Source organism: Siphateles boraxobius, unplaced genomic scaffold, assembly GCF_051911475.1.
Source record: "Siphateles boraxobius isolate OS27281-9 unplaced genomic scaffold, OSU_SipBor_1 13, whole genome shotgun sequence".
NCBI classification, from domain to species: Eukaryota; Metazoa; Chordata; class Actinopteri; order Cypriniformes; family Leuciscidae; genus Siphateles; species Siphateles boraxobius.
The window spans coordinates 4189158-4208288 of record NW_027508733.1 but is presented as its reverse complement, the minus strand read 5'-3'; the positions used below and the strand labels follow the sequence as shown (position 1 = coordinate 4208288).

The 19131-nt window shown below is 37.9% G+C and overlaps 1 protein-coding gene across 2 annotated transcripts; it reads left to right on the top strand.

Annotated features, from left to right (window-relative positions):
• Positions 1-542: 542 nt before the first annotated feature.
• Positions 543-17660, top strand: LOC143734881 (uncharacterized). Of its 2 annotated transcripts, XM_077225244.1 has the most exons (8): positions 543-960; positions 3248-3565; positions 3670-3963; positions 8023-8355; positions 11551-11847; positions 13026-13172; positions 15828-16169; positions 17148-17660. In XM_077225244.1, exons 1-8 carry the CDS (start codon positions 870-872, stop codon positions 17228-17230), a joined length of 1905 nt encoding a protein of 634 aa, XP_077081359.1. In that variant the 5' UTR covers positions 543-869; the 3' UTR covers positions 17231-17660. The 2 variants fall into 2 exon arrangements, with proteins under 2 accessions (XP_077081359.1, XP_077081360.1); XM_077225245.1 differs by lacking the exon at positions 8023-8355 and having other exon boundaries at positions 611-960.
• Positions 17661-19131: the final 1471 nt, after the last annotated feature.

Here is a 19131-nt window from a genome sequence, read left to right as displayed (position 1 = left end):
GTTTAAAATGAATGGTGCTTACCTGTGAAAAGTAACATGACAAAGTGTTATGTCAATGTTATGTTTACTGCATGTCTGTTAAATAGTGTCAGTTTTAACTTTTTCAGTGTTTATGAATGGCATTGTGTATGTTTGAACGTTTCCTGCCCTCTAGTGGGCAGTCTTTGTTAAAACTTGTGCTGTTTCAAAGTGTTGTATAATGTGAATGAAAGACTGCAGACAGTTAGTCTGATCACTTAATATTAGCCTCACTAACAACAAAATACAAACTTATTTATTTATTTTGTAACTTTTTAATAAAAAAACAATGTCTAATGAAGTTAATTGTGTTATCTCTCTGCCAAATAAGAACTACTCGAAATGTAAGAAAAAAAATGCGGGGGGGGGGGGGGGGGGGGGGGGGGGATTGTAGTGTATTTTGATTTCATTGGATCAGACAGAGAGGGCGGGGCTTAAGCCTGTACTGCAGCCAGACACCAGGGGCCAATAGAAATGTTTTGGCTTCACTTTTCATGACGTGCGGGGTAGCCTACACTTGTCATGAACAAAAAGTTTTACCTCGAGTTTTGACTTGTTGAGGCCACTAGCACTTTCTAACAACTATTCATCACTGTATCGAATGCAGATCGAAAGTCAAAAACAGGAATGATGCCTGATGATTCCAGTATTTCATTCAAGTTCCCATTGGTAAATTCCCCTTATTTAAAGAGTAGTCACTAAAGATCACTTGATTAACGTCTTAGCTAAAAATAGCTACAATATAACGAAGAAAGCTATAGGCTACACGGGGAACTATGTTAATAATCCTCGCTGTCAGGAAGTGATTGGGTCATTTAGAAGCGGATGGACGTCGAACGGAGTTATCTATAATGGACAACTTTGTTCACTCACCTTTTACTCAGATGTACAGAAATATGAAGATTTTTGTTTTATTTTTCGTCCCGTTACTCGTGGATGATGGTGAGTATTTAAGTTTTACTTTCACTTTACAAACTTCAATGAAATGTAAAATATAAGAAATGATGATTTCTGTAAAGCTGCTTTGAGACAATGTGTATTGTGAAAAGCGCTATACAAATAAATTTGAATTGAATTGAATTGAATGATGATAACGAGGATGATTACAAATTGCCGAATTGATGTTCATTTAGATCTGTTTTTGGAGCTTAAAGTAAAAGAAAATGTCTTGGGGTGGTGAAGTCTGGAGAAAGAGAAACGGCCAGATTAATGAGTGTATTACAGATGCTGGGGGAGAGGTGCACAACTAACGCTTTTTGACATTCTCCGTTTGTGTAAATTTAATTAGGGTTCAGAGTATTTATTTTTACGACATTAATTTCACACATGTCTTGTACAATAAGCCTATATGGTTTTGTTTTGTTAATACAGTGTATACTTTTTTCTTATTTTACCCCGAAAGAATGGAAGTGAAATGTGACAACATGCCCCATAGGTGGGGTATATTGTAACATATTACAACTTAAAATGCCATCTAATCTAATAAAAAATATATGCAAGATATAAACTAAAATATTTTCTCAATAAAATACAATTATTAACTTTTTCATAAAATAATGGCATTTTTTAATGACAACGAACACAGCCGAAAACAGCTATAGCTACAGCATAGTTCAAAACATAATAATAATGAATAATTTCTGAACATTGACTCTCAGTCTTTATTCACCTTTATTCTAATAGGGGCTCATTGTGACAACATGCCCCACCTGAGTGGGGGTTCAATCTTCAGCTGACTGGCTGGAGCCGCCACTGGCATGTCACGTGACCTGACAGTGGCTCTCTGGCAGTCTGATTCTGGCAAGTTTCAGAAATCATTTATTTTTGGCTCATATAATATGCTTCTGCTGATATGATTATGTTCTTTTGTATGATTGATGTTTTGAGCTAGAAATCGAGGAACAAAGCACAAAAACTGCCAAAAATAAATGGTTTCTGAAACTTGCCAAGGCAGACTGCCAGCGAGCCACTGTCAGGTCATGTGACATGCCAGTGGCGGCTCCTGCCAGTCAGCTGAAGATTGAACCCCTGCCGCCCACTGCACTGATCGAAACCCGGCTAGTGTCTTCTGCTACTTAGTGAAGCAGTAAAGAACCATATCAACTGTTAAATAACATATTGGAGATTTAAATAATATAAGATTTGTCTCATTTAAAATAAACACCAAAACTAGAGATGAAAAATTAACATAAGTAAAACAATTACTTTTGCTATGGTTAAATAAATGTTCAGTGACATCATCCAAAGATTTCTGAATTTTGGCGCAATTATTTCTCTATAGTGTTGATATGGCAACTAGTAAATTTTCGTCATGCATGTGTGGAAGTATTTAAAACAAAGGTGTTACAACTAGCCCCGCGTTAGGTTGTGCCCCGATCTCCCCTATTCATTTTTTTTTAAACCAACAAAAATGCAAAGATTATATTTCTAATAACAAAGCATGTTTTATGTCTGCATGAAATACAAATGCCTAATTTCTGTGCTGATGTCACTATTGCATTTACGTTATTCAGTTAACTTACCGGATATCTGATTTTATTCAACATTTTGATTTTCCTGTTTGCGTAAAATATCTTGCTGGATTAGAAACGTAGCTGTAGCTAATTATATTTATTCTTAAAAATGTTTTCAACGTAATACTACTGTAAGTACAACGGAGTAGCTGTGATTATTTAAACACTTGTCAAAAGTAAATTGTTTTGACTATATTATGTGGATGAGTGTTTTATTTACATTTGAGTTCAAATATAACTAGTATACTACTATTCAAACCAGATTTTAACAGAACTCAGCCACAATAAAATTGCATACAAGGCTCATATATGGGCCACATGTAATTGTATTATTTAGCTCATGCTTGCTGGAGTTATGGCACTGCTTTGGTTCAGTTCTGGCAAAGAAGATGCGGGCCAAATCTGTTTATCTGGGCCAAATCTGTGCCAAAGGAAATTTGCTGACTGGCCCTGAGTGAACTTGGACCTGTAAAGACAGGAATTATTGCACTTAAAGGGATAGTTCACTCAGAAAATTAAAATGTAATCATCCTTTACTCACCCTCATGTCGCTCCAAAAAAGAGGATGTTAGACACAAAATCCACATAAAGCTTTTCCATAAATGAAGAGTGAATAGAATAGAAAACAGCAAGGTCCATGATAAAATATTCAGTTTATATCTGCATTTAAGAAACTGTCTCTGTTTATTTTTCTGGTGTGTTTGGTGATGATACAGTAAAGACATTATCAGTGATGGAGGGAGATTCTGTTACTCTACAAACTGATGTCACTGAAATCCAGAAAGCTGATCTGATACTGTGGACGTTTGGACCTGAGAGAACTCGTATAGCTCAGATCAACAGACAGGTCAATAAGCTCTCATTATATGATGATGTTCTTGATGGGAGATTCAGAGACAGACTGAGTCTGGACAATCAAACTGGATCTCTGACCATCACAAACACCACAACTGAACACAGTGGTGTTTATGAACTACATATTCCATTTGGTGGAAAAGAGGTCCCACCGAGGAAATACAATATTATTGTTTCTGGTGAGTCAATCTCTGGATGCATTTGGTTTAATTTCATTGCATTGCAGTGTCAATCCACTGTAGAGTGAAACATGTTATTCTCTTTGTTCTCTCATGTTTTCCAGCTCGTCTGCCCGTTCCTGTCATCATCAGTAACTCTTCACACTGTTCTTCATCATCATCATCATCATGTTCATTGGTGTGTTCATCAGTGGTGAATGTGAGTCATGTGACTCTCTCCTGGTACGCAGGAATCAGTGTATCGTCCAGCATCAGTGTGTGTGATCTCAGCATCAGTCTCTCTCTACCTCTGGAGGTGGAATATCAGGATAAAAACACCTACAGCTGTGTGCTGAACAATCCCATCAGCAACCAGACCACACATCTGGACATCAACACACTCTGTCACACATGTGCAGGTACAACAACGGTCCATTTATTTACAGAGATGTTCTCAGATTCTGTTACAATATTGACACTCTGTCTCTCTTTCCATGATAGCAGCAGGTTTGTCTGCAGGTCATGTAGCGCTGGTGTTTGTTTGTGTTTGTCTCTGTGTCTGTGTTTGTGCTCTGCCTGCAGTTTTGTTTGGTATTCGCTTTTACCACAAGACATCTAACCAAGAAGATCCAGAGGGTATTTGTTACCAGTAATTTCACAAAAGATCCAATGTAATGTAGACTATCTACTGACGAGGTTCATCCCTGCTTAACTTCCATAAACTTGAATAATATAGTAAATATAGGCTGTGGAACAGCGGCACCTTCCACGAGGACTCATAATGTCTTTTACTGTTGTTATCCTTCAGTCGCTTCTATGGTGTGCATAAAGGGACACCTTGCGTTGTGTTTATTAGTTTGCATTTCATTAACACCACAGAACAACTTGAAACAGTTTCATTAAAACAGGTAATTCAAGTTTACAGGGTAATACCGACATTCTTCATGAAATATCCTGATACTTAACTCTGCCAATTTCCCTCGAAACGCAGATTTATCCTAGGCAACTTTATACCAGCAAGGCAGCAACCATTGAGAGTTTTTCAAAAAATATAGTCCCTCTGTTGTTGTGAAGTCGTTTATATATAAAAATATGAGTTAGATTATACCTACAGATAAAATTATGCTAATCGTCGCTGTCTGTCTGAAACGGAGCGCTGAAGAAGAAACACTCCGAGAACGCAACTCGAAGAGCTACACTACATCTTTGTTTTAAACCACATTTCACTCTGATCTACAGCAGTATGATGATTTGTGTTTTATTTATCTGTTTTTTATCCTTGAAAGGTGAGTATCCTAGGGAATTTCACTTTCATTTTGTTATCTCGGGTTCAGTGCATGTATGATAGCCTACAGTTGCAATGATACGAAATATCGTGAAATGCTTTGATTGAGAGACATAGCCTTAGTCTACCCATTTAACTACAGTAATTACAATATAGCCTACATGTATAGTTTAACTGCCCAAAGGCAAAGTCTCCTTGAAATTAGGAGTTTGGCATTATAGTTTTTATATAAGTTCAACATTTATAATCTCAAGAGTATAAACCGGCGTCGATCTGGGATTTCATGTACCGATTTGGACGGAACTAAAACAATATAACATATCCGTGTTTATTACAGAGGAGGGCGTGCGTTTTTTCCCCCTGTGTTTATTACAGAGGTGTGCGTGCGTTTTTTTTCCCCTGTGTTTATTACAGAGGTGTGCGTGCGGTTTTTTTCCCCTGTGTTTATTACAGAGGTGTGCGTGCGTTTTTTTCCCCCTGTGTTTATTACAGAGGTGTGCGTGCGGTTTTTTTCCCCTGTGTTTATTACAGAGGTGTGCGTGCGGTTTTTTTCCCCTGTGTTTATTACAGAGGTGTGCGTGCGTTTTTTTTCCCCTGTGTTTATTACAGAGGTGTGCGTGCGGTTTTTTTCCCCTGTGTTTATTACAGAGGTGTGCGTGCGGTTTTTTTCCCCTGTGTTTATTACAGAGGTGTGCGTGCGGTTTTTTTCCCCTGTGTTTATTACAGAGGTGTGCGTGCGTTTTATTTTTTTTTTTTTTAGATGTGGGCGTTAGGCTATAAGGTCATCAGCTGTGCTTGACGCAGCCTATAGCCTACGTTTTTTTTTTATATATATATAAATGAGGCTGCTTGAGATTGATCAATATCTACTTGATATATTGATATGACTTCCATAATTAAAAACCCCATCAAAACTTCACACTAGTGGCTGTTTATAATAAACCCACTTAAGTGAGCAGAGAAGACATAGCTTAGCCTACCTGACATTGATATTAAAATGGGCAGTTTCCGCGATTTGGCTCTATTTATTGACATTTATTGAAAAATGAAATGAAAGCATGCGAAAGATTGGTGCTCAAACGGTAGCTCGGTGTGGTAAAAACACACCAGGTGATTTTGGATAATGCATGCAAGCAATCGTTGCTAATGACTAATCCTTTGAATTTAATTATGTCTCTGTCACGAGAAGGAACAACGACGTTATTAAACTTTGCGTTTATTGAACATATTGCGTGAACTGGAGTCCCCGCCAATAGAGGGAATGCACGTGACGTCACCGTTGGCCGGAGTTACTGCAGTTACGCCCACAAGTGGCAAAAAGACTGAGCGGCAGCATTGGTTTTCAGCGTGAATGCTGCGGAAAAACACACAAAACGCGTCTAAAACGGGAAAGAGCTTTGGGACTGACTGTACAACTAGATTTGACAAGAAATATGAGGAATATTTTTACAGACTACCTAAAGCTACAGAACAGAGAAGCAAATAGATCGCTGCAATTCATAGAAACAACTGGACTCCAGGCAGCGAAAGGTGGATTCGCAGTTATCATTTTTGTGTCAATATGCTGAATTTAGTGGGAAATCATTCTCTATATATTGTATTGTTATATATTACAGTGACAACTCATCAATCAAATATTTACCACTGTATATTCTGTATAATTTGACATTTTTAAATAAACACTGACAAAAAACTATACAAGTTTTAAGTCTCTAGACGATATGATGATATATATAACATTGATAAGTGATCACCTGGATTTAGACCTGCCTATTTTGTATTTATATAAAGCATTCACAGGCAAATTTGCTGTATGTATTTCCCTGGTGTCGAAATCAGGCACATTTAAATGTCAGGAAACACGATTCCTGGCTGCATGTTAATATCCATGGATCACTGGATCTTTAGTAAGTTGTAAGGAACACTATATTGAGTCCAATCTTTAGTTTAAATTGATAATCGTTTGTTTTACTTGCGTTTTCGCAGTTTCTCCTATTAAATCCAGTCACGCAGCTGCTCTTCTGCCACTCAGTCCGGCTGAGGGGGCGTGTTCCGGCGGGAAAGTGACGTTAATGCATTCCTTCTATAGGGATCTCCCAGTCACGTGACCCCTAGCCGCGTGTCAGCCATTTTGACGGAATACATCTGTCAGCTACTCAGTGGCAATGGATGTATTATTAGGCGTGGGCCACCCATAATAATAGATAATAATAACACCCATAATAATAATTGCCGTGGGTAATATATATTATTATAGGCCTACTAATAATATAATTACATAAAAACGTTTTGACATTGGGCTACAGTGTGTTAGGTAAATGCATTTACCAGTAACTACTGACTCTGAAGCTAACTGAGCAGTTCCACGGCTCTCTTCTCTACTCTTTACTACTACTTTAATACTGTTTCTAATGTTGGTGGGGTTTTTTTTCAATGCTACAAAAAAACGTAGAAAAATGTAGTCAACCCATACACCGTTAGAACCGTGAAAAAATGCACAATAGTTCTATCATAAAGGGCGACAGCTAAACGTTTGATTAACAAATGATTTTCTGTTTAAAGCAAAACAAAACAAATAATAATAATAATAATAATAATATATATACTCGTAAAATTGGGAGCCTAATGTGTCCGGCTATGACAAGCTTATGTTATGCTGAATGGTAGTGCACACACACATTGCGGATTTCTACGGCAACAGTGGATTTATAACATTTGCTCCCGAACTCCAAGAAACCATTCATTAGCCTTCGAGGGGACAACTTACCTGATCCAAAATGAGGAGTGCAAAGCTGTGTTGAGTTGGACTGTGTTGAGTTGGAAGCCAAACAGTAACACCACCATCAGCGTTTTGCCTGTTTATTGCCGCCAACCACTTGTTTCTCCGTTTTGTTTCTTTTGGGATACGGTATAAAGATATTCCTTTTGTATGATCACATATCTGATCGCATCCAACTGCACAGCATCGCTCGGGCATGATAGAACTATTTCGCAACGAGTTGTATTATCACCGGCGGTATAGCATTTTCCTATTCCGTCAAAATGGCTGCTCCAAATGGCATGACGTCACGCGGGACGTCCCTATACAGGTATTTGATTGGCCACCATGATAAGGCTGGTTCCGCACAGTCTCATGAAGTTAAAATCACCTTACAGCTCCATTTGAGATTCTGTTTGTTTGTTTGTTCTTCAGGTGTGTTTGGTGTTGATGCAGTGAAGTCAGTGTTGGAGGGCGATTCAGTCACTCTACATGCAGGTCTTACTGAAATACAGAAAGCTGATCTGATACTGTGGACGTTTGGACCGGACAGCACTCGTATAGCTCAGATCAACAGACAGGTCAATAAGGTCTCATTATATGATGATATTCTTGATGGGAGATTCAGAGGCAGACTTCATCTGGATGATCAGACTGGAGATCTCACCATCATGAACATCAGAACTGAACACTTTGGACTGTATGAACTTTTACATATCTTTGGCGATAAAGATTCTGAACCCCAAAAAATCAGTATTATTGTGTCTGGTGAGTAGTTAAAACATGGTTCCCTTTCGAACGGTCAGTCGTATAGCGTAGCTATAGCCTACGCTATAGGGAAAAACTCCTTTTCTCAGAAATACTGAAGCATTTTATAAAATAACGAAGCGCTACTGCACAGCCATAACAGTGCTGAGGCTTACTCGCACGCTATTGGTTGGTTAGTGGGAACTGCACGAACCAATGGCAGAGCGGTGTAACTGTGCGAACCAATCAATGCGAAGGCCGCCTAGCTGAGCGCAGAGCCTGAAGACATTTCCATTCGGTTTGATTTCATTGCTTTGTAATACAAATATAAAATCCGTTTTTAAGTGTGTCAGTATGGTAGTATTATTCTATGTAGGCTACTATATTGCAATAGGTAATATTTTGTCTCTTAATTTTAATTGGACAGCAATAATTGACTAAATGGTTTTCCATAGCATTGGGATTATGTAAATGGGTCATTTGGAGATCACAGATTTCTTTGCAAACTGAAATGACTTTAATTAGATTAGACATTTTTAAACTTTATGAAACTACAATGCATTTTATGCGTCAATGTATTTTACACTGATTTTAAACTATGAGGGATAAATATGGACCGAGCATCAGAAATTCATGAAATTCTGCATGTTTGCTCAGAATGTCCTGTTGACGATGCGTATCAAGTTTAGACATTGCATTCAAATGAAATAGATCAAAATAGATCTAATAGATCTAAATGGGCATCACCAGACCCATAAATGAACTTCTATATTTTCTTTGCTTTGACAAAGTTTTTGTTATGAGGATCTGGGAATGATACATGCTAAGTATTATGCGAATTGGATGAACGGCCTAGAGCAGTACGAATTTTTTTTTTTTTTTACAATTTAGAATGTTGGAAAAAGTCTGAGCAAGTTTAGTCAAACTATTCAAATTAAATACGAATTTTGATTCTATCACACATGGTTGTAAAGTAATTAGCTAAAACGTAAAGTTGCTTATTATTAAGTTGCCATCATGTGGCCGATTTCCACAAAATTTGGTACACATATACATTTTCGCATGATGTATGAATATTTCAATTTTTGTAATGGTAGGCCTCTCAGATTTGCCTTATTCCATGCATTAGGAGCATGATTGGAAAAGGTGTCTTAAGTAAAATTATTTTTGTTCATCTGGTATTATATAGTACAATATGTCATCAAGATATATCCTGCAATAACATACCCAGTAAAACTTAAAAAAATGAAAATTTGCTTATGGGGTTTCCTCTTTAAGCATTGGAGGTCCATTGGGTAATTTCATATAAATCACAATGTTGTAATTTAACAATATATATATATTACATCACCCTAGTCTAATACTGACAAAAAGGTACTTCAAGTTTTCAAACAGTAGTAAAACTTAAAGGGATAGTTCACCCAAAAATGAAATTTCTGTCAGTATTTACTCACCCTCATGTTGTTCAACCCCGTAAGACCTTCGTTCATCTTCGGAACACGAATTAATGATGAAATCTGAGAGCTGGATCACTCCTGCATACTAGTCCATAGGCTTCTTAAGGGATTGGAACTTGCCGGCCTCGAAAAGTTATCAAAGACATCGTTAAAATAGTCCAAGTGACTACAGTGGCTCAATCTTAAGTTTATCAAGCGACGAGAATACTTTTTGTGCGCAAAAACAAACAAAAATAACCACTTTATTTCAACTATTCATTTCCTTCTCTATGGGCCTCTAGTCAGTTAACTTAGTATGATTGTGTAGAGCTACGTAACACGTTTGCTCACTGTTGGCCGACGCTGGTCATGTGTGTGATGTACAACAACAGAAGTTTACGCTTTTACACTAGTGAACTGACTCGAGGCCCACAGAGAAGGAAATGAATAGTTGAAATAAAGTCGTTATTTTAGTTTTTTTTGCGCAAAAAAAGTATTCTCGTCGTTTGATAAACTTAAGATTGAGCCACTGTAGTCACTTGGACTATTTCAACAATGTCTTTGATAACTTTTCGGGGCCTGCAAGTTCAATCCCTGAAGAAGCCTATGGACTAGTATGGAGGAGTGATCCAGCTCTCAGATTTCATCAAAAATATCTTAATTCGTGTTCCGAAGATGATCGAAGGTCTTATGGGGTTGAACAACATGAGGGTGATTAAATACTGACAGAATTTTCAATTTTGGGTGAACTATCCGTTTAACCGTGGTCTGAGTTTTTTCAAAAGGCTATCAATATCCATAACAAAAGTGAACTTATCATCAAGCCGGATACCAAGATATTATATATAAGAGGCAACCCTCTCAATATGAGTGCCATTGAAACTTTCAATCATAAAATCATTAAGTGTTATCCTGGAGTGGGTAAAAATAGTATATTTAGTCGTTTTGGTATTTAGCACTTATTTTGGGTTAACAAGAGAAGTCTGTCTTTAAGGGGTCCATTGCCAATTTTACAGATGGAGCCATAGTATAGATGATAGTATCATCTGCTTAAAAGTGTACATTTGCTGGCTCTAGTCCTACATCAAGTTCATTTATATAAACAAAATTGGTCCCAAAATAGATCCTTGAGGAACACCTGCCCATACTATTAGAGGAGTAGAAAAATAACTATCTATTGACACACACTTCCAGTCAAATAGTTTAAAAACCACTTCAACACTGTATTAATAAAACCTTTGCATTTGAGCCTTTGCAAAAGAATATCATGATCCACAGAATCAAATACTTTGGATAAATCAAAATGAAGTGCAGCACATGTGATGGATGAATAACTCCTGATTTTCAAGAACTGGGAATCAAACCACTAATTAGACTTAGATTTAAAATAGAGGCAATGGGTCTCGCTATCAGATACCCAGATATTTAAAAAAAAACTAAAAACAAGGCTCTATTTATTTGATCAGGGCCAGCAGACTTTTTACAGTCAAGACTTAACAGAGCTTTATGGACCTGAGATGGGGAAATGGGAAGAATCCTCTGTGTATTTAAGTCCTCTGTGTATTTTAAGTCCTCTGTGTATTTAAGCCCTCAGTTGCCTAAGTTTCATTATTCATCTCTACAACGTTTTATGGTTGTGTTCTCCTTAGTATTCTTTTTGGTTATATTATGAAATTCAGTTTATTTGACCGAATCTCCCATGTTGGGCGCCTCCTTGCAGCCTAACAGGCTGATTCACATGTAATTGATCATTGTCTGTTTTTTCTCTCATGCTTTCCAGCTCCTCTGCCTGTTCCTGTCATCAGCAGTAACTCTTCACACTGTTCTTCGTCTTCATCTTCATCATCATGTTCATTGGTGTGTTCATCAGTGGTGAATGTGAGTCATGTGACTCTCTCCTGGTACAAAGGAATCAGTGTATTGTCCAGCATCAGTGTGTCTGATCTCAGCTTCAGTCTCTCTCTACCTCTGGAAGTGGAATATCAGGATAAAAACACCTACAGCTGTGTGCTGAACAATCCCATCAGCAACCAGACCACACATCTGGACATCAACACACTCTGTCACACATGTTCAGGTACCACAGCGCTGATTTGTTCTGCTCAACATTATTGATACCTCAGATTCTCAGGTTTCCTATTCGTTCGGGTCACATGACAACACTGTAGCTTTGCGCCGCCATCTTTACGACCAGTAATGCCTGCAATATGTTGTGCAGTTGGCTGCAACAATAGCCATAAGAGGAACCCCGAACTGGTATTTTATTCTATACCAAAAGAAAAGGATGGAATCTCTCATATTGTATGAATGTCTCATATTGTATCATGTATCTTTCTGTGCACACACACCCGACGCGAAGCGTGCAGCATAGACCCCTATACAGCGCAAATGTACAAATACAAATTGTGCAAATGTACAAATACACACAACATTATGTTTAAATGTCTGTTTTGGAGAGTATTCACATAAAATATGTCGGTTATGTCTTAAACAGAGTTGTCATCCAATCTCTTTGGTAGAGAGAGAGAGAGAGAGAGAGAGAGAGAGAGAGAGAGAGAGAGACGAGGAAAACAAACAAGCATGCAAATGGAAATTATCGCTGCCAGAAAAATTATCGAGCTCATTTTTTTTTATCGTGCGATTCATTGATTTATTGACTATCACGACAGGCCTAATCCAGATTAATGACAGCTAGCCGTGAGCCGTGGCTAAAAGCTGTCAATTAAGCTACCAGCTGTTAGCCACTTAGCTAGCTAACAACTTGCTACCTAGCAAACTACCACCAAAATCATACATTTTAATTTTTTTCTATAATACCTACATTTCCCATGATTAAACATAAATCCTTGGTGGCCAGGTGGCCCACTTTTACGTCTTTTACCGATCCAGCCAAGGCATATTGATATGCATCAGTTCTCTTGAAAGCCTTCAAGCGATCCCCACTGTATGGGGCGGGGTTATGCACAAGATATATATATATATATAAGGATCAAAAACAAATAAGGATCGGAGCCTAAAATGAAAATTTTCTCCAGGTATCTCTGTCTCTCTCTCATTCAAATGGGCAGTATGGGCGGCCATACCGGGCGAGATTGGTCGTCAATATGGCGGCGTTCTATTTGGTAGTGACGTAGGTGGCATCTATGAATAAATACAACATCAAAATTGTTTGTAATCTGACCCATTTCAGATCTCAGTTATTGGATATACTCACAAGTTTTGTGTTTTAACTTTTTCTGATCTACCGTTTTACAGTGATTGAGTCGACGATCAAAACAGAAGGAGGTTTATCGTCCAGTCATATAGTGCTGATCTGTGTTTTTGTTGGAATAATTGTTTTAGCCGTGGCTGCTGTTGGAATATTCATCAGCCACAGGAAATATAGAAATACAGATCAAATGGGTAAGTATGACCTCAAGTTAGAAAGTAGAAAAGGTATGACCTTATTGTGGATTTGACATGTTAATTGAATTAATTGCTTATGGAAAAAAAGAACATGTTAAAATGATGAACGCACCCACCCCGTCTCAAACCTATGTAGTTCATCTTACATTTCTTACAGTGTTTGTCTCATATTTGTCACATGACGTAGTTAAGCAATATCACACAAGTGCTGTTTCTGTCCTGAATAGCACACGTGCAAATGTGATATTGATTTTATACAACAGTTCAATGAAAAGTTTAATATTGTATTATATTTTAGACACGATGTTGTCTGTTTTTGTTCAATTTTGCCAACAAAAATATAAAGCCAGAGCAGAACTGTTGTGCGTCTCCGAACAACACACAGCTGTGTTTCTTTTATGAATGAATCTGTGTTTGAGCGAATCAATCGGGTGAACCAATGATTCAATGGCCCATTCATAAAGAGAGCCATTTACTTCATTCCTGAATGATTCAATGACCTACTCATTTAGACATTTACCGCCACTAGTTTTAGTTTATTATTTGGAGGATCATGTCATTGAAAAAATGTCATATTTACATATTAATAAAAAACAATTAATACCCATTCAAAACCCATTCATTTAATAGCATTATTTATGCAATTGTTATTGCAGTGTAAATTCATTCATGCCACCTCTGAGCTGCGATAAATTGTCAGTAAATACAGGTCCTTCTCAAATAATTAGCATATTGTGATAAAGTTCATTATTTTCCATAATGTAATGATAAAAATTAAACTTTCATATATTTTAGATTCATTGCACACCAACTGAAATATTTCAGGTCTTTTATTGTTTTAATACTGATGATTTTGGCATACAGCTCATGAAAACCCAAAATTCCTGTCTCAAAAAATTAGCATATTTCATCCGACCAATAAAATAAGTGTTTTTAATACAAAAAAAAAAAAGTCAACCTTCAAATAATTATGTTCAGTTATGCACACAATAGTCAATACTTGGTCGGGAATCCTTTTGCAGAAATGACTGCTTCAATGCGGCGTGGCATGGAGGCAATCAGCCTGTGGCACTGCTGAGGTGTTATGGAGGCCCAGGATGCTTCGATAGCGGCCTTAAGCTCATCCAGAGTGTTGGGTCTTGCGTCTCTCAACTTTCTCTTCACAATATCCCACAGATTCTCTATGGGGTTCAGGTCAGGAGAGTTGGCAGGCCAATTGAGCACAGTAATACCATGGTCAGTAAACCATTTACCAGTGGTTTTGGCACTGTGAGCAAGTGCCAGGTCGTGCTGAAAAATGAAATCTTCATCTCCATAAAGCTTTTCAGCAGATGGAAGCATGAAGTGCTCCAAAATCTCCTGATAGCTAGCTGCGTTGACCCTGCCCTTGATAAAACACAGTGGACTAACACCAGCAGCTGACATGGCACCCCAGACCATCACTGACTGTGGGTACTTGACACTGGACTTCAGGCATTTTGGCATTTCCTTCTCCCCAGTCTTCCTCCAGACTCTTGCACCTTGATTTCCGAATGACATGCAAAACTGAGCAACAGTCCAGTGCTGCTTCTCTGTAGCCCAGGTCAGGCGCTTCTGCCACTGTTTCTGGTTCAAAAGTGGCTTGACCTGGGGAATGCGGCACCTGTAGCCCATTTCCTGCACACGCCTGTGCACGGTGGCTCTGGATGTTTCTACTCCAGACTCAGTCCACTGCTTCCGCAGGTCCCCCAAGGTCTGGAATCGGTCCTTCTCCACAATCTTCCTCAGGGTCCGGTCACCTCTTCTCGTTGTGCAGCGTTTTTTGCCACACTTTTTCCTTCCCACAGACTTCCCACTGAGTTGCCTTGATACAGCACTCTGGGAACAGCCTATTTGTTCAGAAATATCTTTCTGTGTCTTACCCTCTTGCTTGAGGGTGTCAATGATGGCCTTCTGGACAGCAGTCAGGTCGGCAGTCTCACCCATGATTGCGGTTTTGAGTAATGAAACAGGCTGGGAGTTTTTAAAAGCCTCAGGAATCTTTTGCAGGTGTTTATAATTAATTAGTTGATTCAGATGATTAGGTTAATAGCTTGTTTAGAGACCCTTTTCATGATATGCTAATTTTTTGAGACAGGAATTTTGGGTTTTCATGAGCTGTATGCCAAAATCATCAGTATTAAAACAATAAAAGACCTGAAATATTTCAGTTGGTGTGCAATGTATCTAAAATATATGAAAGTTTAATTTTTATCATTACATTATGGAAAATAATGAACTTTATCACAATATGCTAATTTTTTGAGAAGGACCTGTATATATAAATACCAATTCAGCTTCTGAAAAAAGTCATGCAGTCTAAAAGTTTGTGTAACAAATTCTGTCAAATCTAATAAAATGAGATTTCAATCCATATTTGATTGATTTTATTTCATCAAATTAATATTTTGCATTCTAAAAATCTAAATAAATCATAATAAATAATTATTCACTGTATTTTAAAGTGCTCACAATAACAATACTGTGCATGTTCATTATCACGATATATCGTATTACCGTATATATCGGCACATATCTACAAAGACACTGAGCTAAGGGAAGATACTGTTTTAATGTGTCTATTTTGTCATCAAAAACCTCTTGTCATCAAAAACTATCTTTATTCCTGTTCAGCAGAGGAGGTCGTTGGTGAGAAAGATGAAATGAAGACAGTGTCAGTGACGTTGGGAGAGTCCGTCACTCTAAACACTGGCATCACTGAAATGCAAAGCTTAAATGTGTTACAGTGGAAGTTTGGAAAATCAAGCACAGATAAAACAAATCCTTTTAAAGTCATTGCCAGACTGAATGACCTGAACAATAGCGGTTGTCGCGATCATGATGACCGAGTTCACCTGGATCGCAAAACTGGATATCTCACTATCAATGACATCAGACCTACAGATTTGGGCATTTATAAACTAGATATCACCGAGAATGGGAGAAATATGATCTCAAAGACATTTATTGTCCAAGGTAAGTAGCACAAACCTGTCAGTGTAATAGTTCTTAAAATCAAAAAAATCAAAATTGAAGTTTTTTTGGTCTTTTATTATGAATGTATTAGCCATACTTTTATTTATAAGCGAGTGTGCTCTGAAACAATGACAAATTCACATTTCGAAGCGTTCAAAACTTAGTCTCTCACTTCCACCAATATATGGATCTGTGATTTTGATGACATCACTCTGCACTTCATCTTCTCAACAGATTTTCCATCCAATCAAATGCTCTCTAGAATCTGAAGCTCCGCCCCCTACATTATAACACTGAAGCTGCGCTTTCACCCATTTGAATTCTGTATTTTAAAGCAATATGGAGGAGAAACATTTAGATAGACAGCATTAGAAACAGCACTGACAAGTAGAGGAGATAACACCATATAAACACTAACATAAATTACACACTTTTTAAAATACACATCCCCGGCATGATTATGATCATTGTTTTGCTTTAGTAAAACAGTTTCATTTTAAAGGGGAATCTATTAGGCTGTCATAAACTGTCAAATGCTGCTTTACCGGCTCAACAGCTCTGGCCGAGTCGTGATATAAACGACACGCTATTGGCTATTTAAAAAAGGGGAGGAGCTGCTCGATATCTCCCGCCCTGTCCTCCTGTTTCAGTGGGAATTACTTCAACACAATGAATAATGCTCCGCGTTTCAAGGCACTTCAGTGGGAATTAAAGTGCATATAGGCACTATGTGAACAAGTTAGAACAAGTAATACATTTTTACTGGATTTATTGGCTAAATTTGGCATACAGTTCCCATATTACTTTAAAAATATTATTTAACAATCTAGTGCTGGAGACGACAATGCAATGATTTTTTTATTTTTCATTAATCCTTTCCATGTTCTTTCATGTTTCTGTTTGGGTAATGTTCACATCCACACTAGATGTAGAAGTAACCAACACTTTAATTTCACTGAATCTTTCTATATCTTACAGATTCCTCAGAAAGAGAAGATGAGCAAGAGGAGACAAACTCACTGATGAAGAATGGACAGATCTCTGAAAGCTCTTGTCTGTAGTGACATTATCCCTGAATGCTTTGGAAAATGTGTTTGAAATGATTCTGCATTCCTGTGAAAAATATGATGACAAAGGGTTTCATTTAACTTAAAAAGAAAGTTTTTTTTGGTTAATATGAAGTTGATGGAACGTGATCTTGTCTGTAATGCAGATATTAATGTCAGATATTAATATCATGTATATTTCATGTCTGTTACATTATTATATGGTGTCAGTTTCGCTGTTTTGATCAGTGTTAATGAACAGAACAAAACAGGTGTTTGAACGTTTTCTGTCCTCTAGTGGACAATCATAATGTCAATGAGAAACTGTATTTTTGGTCTCAAACCAAAAATAAGTTCTCAAACTAAGCCTCATTTAAAACAAAACATGCTTTATTTTTATGCTATAACTTTTTAAATATTAATAAAAAAAACTTGTCTTGAGTAATGATGTGTCAACTGTCTAATTAATTAACAATATATTTTCATACTCATATAATTTGCAGCATAATTACTCATATGATCAGCCTGGGAAAACCCAGACAACTTCCGGCAAATTTAGATTTGCTCTGCAAGTAAGTCTGGCAAAGAGCCCATTCAAGCCCATTTCCAATCCGTCGAAATCGAGGCACCAATCAGAAACGTTGAGGCGGGCTTTACACAATGACGACAGCGCAGCGACGGTGAAGCAGATTTTGTTGCCTACATTACAAAGATGGATGCCGCCGTGGAACATCATTCGTTCGAATCAGCTATCAGCTGTTTTAAGCGATTTGAACCTTTCCTTTTTGTTAAAGGGTAACTAAACCCCTGGTCAGAGCCTGACTCCACCCACTGGCAATATTTGAAAAATGCTGGAAAAGTGGGCAGAGCCCAGCGGAGGGGGGCGTGCACCTGAGACGCATCTCTTTGTAGGCAAGGGCTTGGTTAGCTGGTACCCTCTGACATCAGAGGGTACCACAACTTCCAATAGGAAAATTCAACTGCAGTAGCCACCGTTCAACCTGAAGAGGGCAGCACTCAGACGTTTTTAAACCATATATTGTAGAATTAAAACACTTTAAACCCAAATGTCAAAAGATTTACTGGAATCAATGAACAGCATTTATAAAGCTCCATTCTTTCAGATCATTAACTAAAAAAAGTTGTTTTAGTGTTTAGTTACCCTTTAAAACCTGAGCAAAGAACAACACTCTGAGATGTTTCTCCGTCGCTCTGCATACCTCGTCTCATTCATCGCTCTGATTGGTTTTAGGTCTATCCAATTGCGCCCAGAGGCATTTGAGCTACGTCCGTTGGTGACGCCCCTTTGGAAATGATTTGTCTATGAAGCTTTGCCAGACCATAACTCAGTTACTACTGAGAATGGTCTGGTTTTGAACAGGCTATCATATGATATAAATGTTACAATTAACAGGATTTTACTGTAGCCTATTTAATTATGTTTCGTTAAAATTATTAGCCTGCATTTTTTAAAGTGTTGAAGACATTAGTTTGACTTTGAACTTTGACTTATTGGTAGAGCTTACATGTTATAACAGCAGTGTCAATCAATAAAAGAACCAATGGGTCGCTATGTGTTTCATGGTCTGGTTTGTGAGAAAGAAAAAAAACCTACACTGACTTTTTTTGACCAATGCATTACACCGGTACAAAGAACCCAGCACCGCGAATTAAGCAAAAGAAAACAAAACAAAACGAGTTTGGTGGTCCATTTAGACACACAAAAAAAAGATTAATTTTTTTAGATGTATCTGCCCAAAAAGCACATCGGCCCCCCCGGGAAAGCCCGGTCTGCCAGATGTCCAGTCCGCCCCTGCTCGATGTGCTCTTTTGCCTAGCCACACTTAAGTGAGCTTCAAGCTGCGTTACGTCACAAACGTGTGGACACGTAGGAAGACAGCGAGTGTTTAGGTGCC

Bases quoted from the DNA above. Each gene is read 5' to 3' on its own strand.
- LOC143734881 (XM_077225244.1), top strand. From the start codon at position 870: ATGGACAACTTTGTTCACTCACCTTTTACTCAGATGTACAGAAATATG. The intron at 11,848-13,025 runs GTACCACAGCGC...ACCGTTTTACAG, and splicing joins ACTCTGTCACACATGTTCAG to TGATTGAGTCGACGATCAAA. The intron at 16,170-17,147 runs GTAAGTAGCACA...TATATCTTACAG, and splicing joins AAAGACATTTATTGTCCAAG to ATTCCTCAGAAAGAGAAGAT.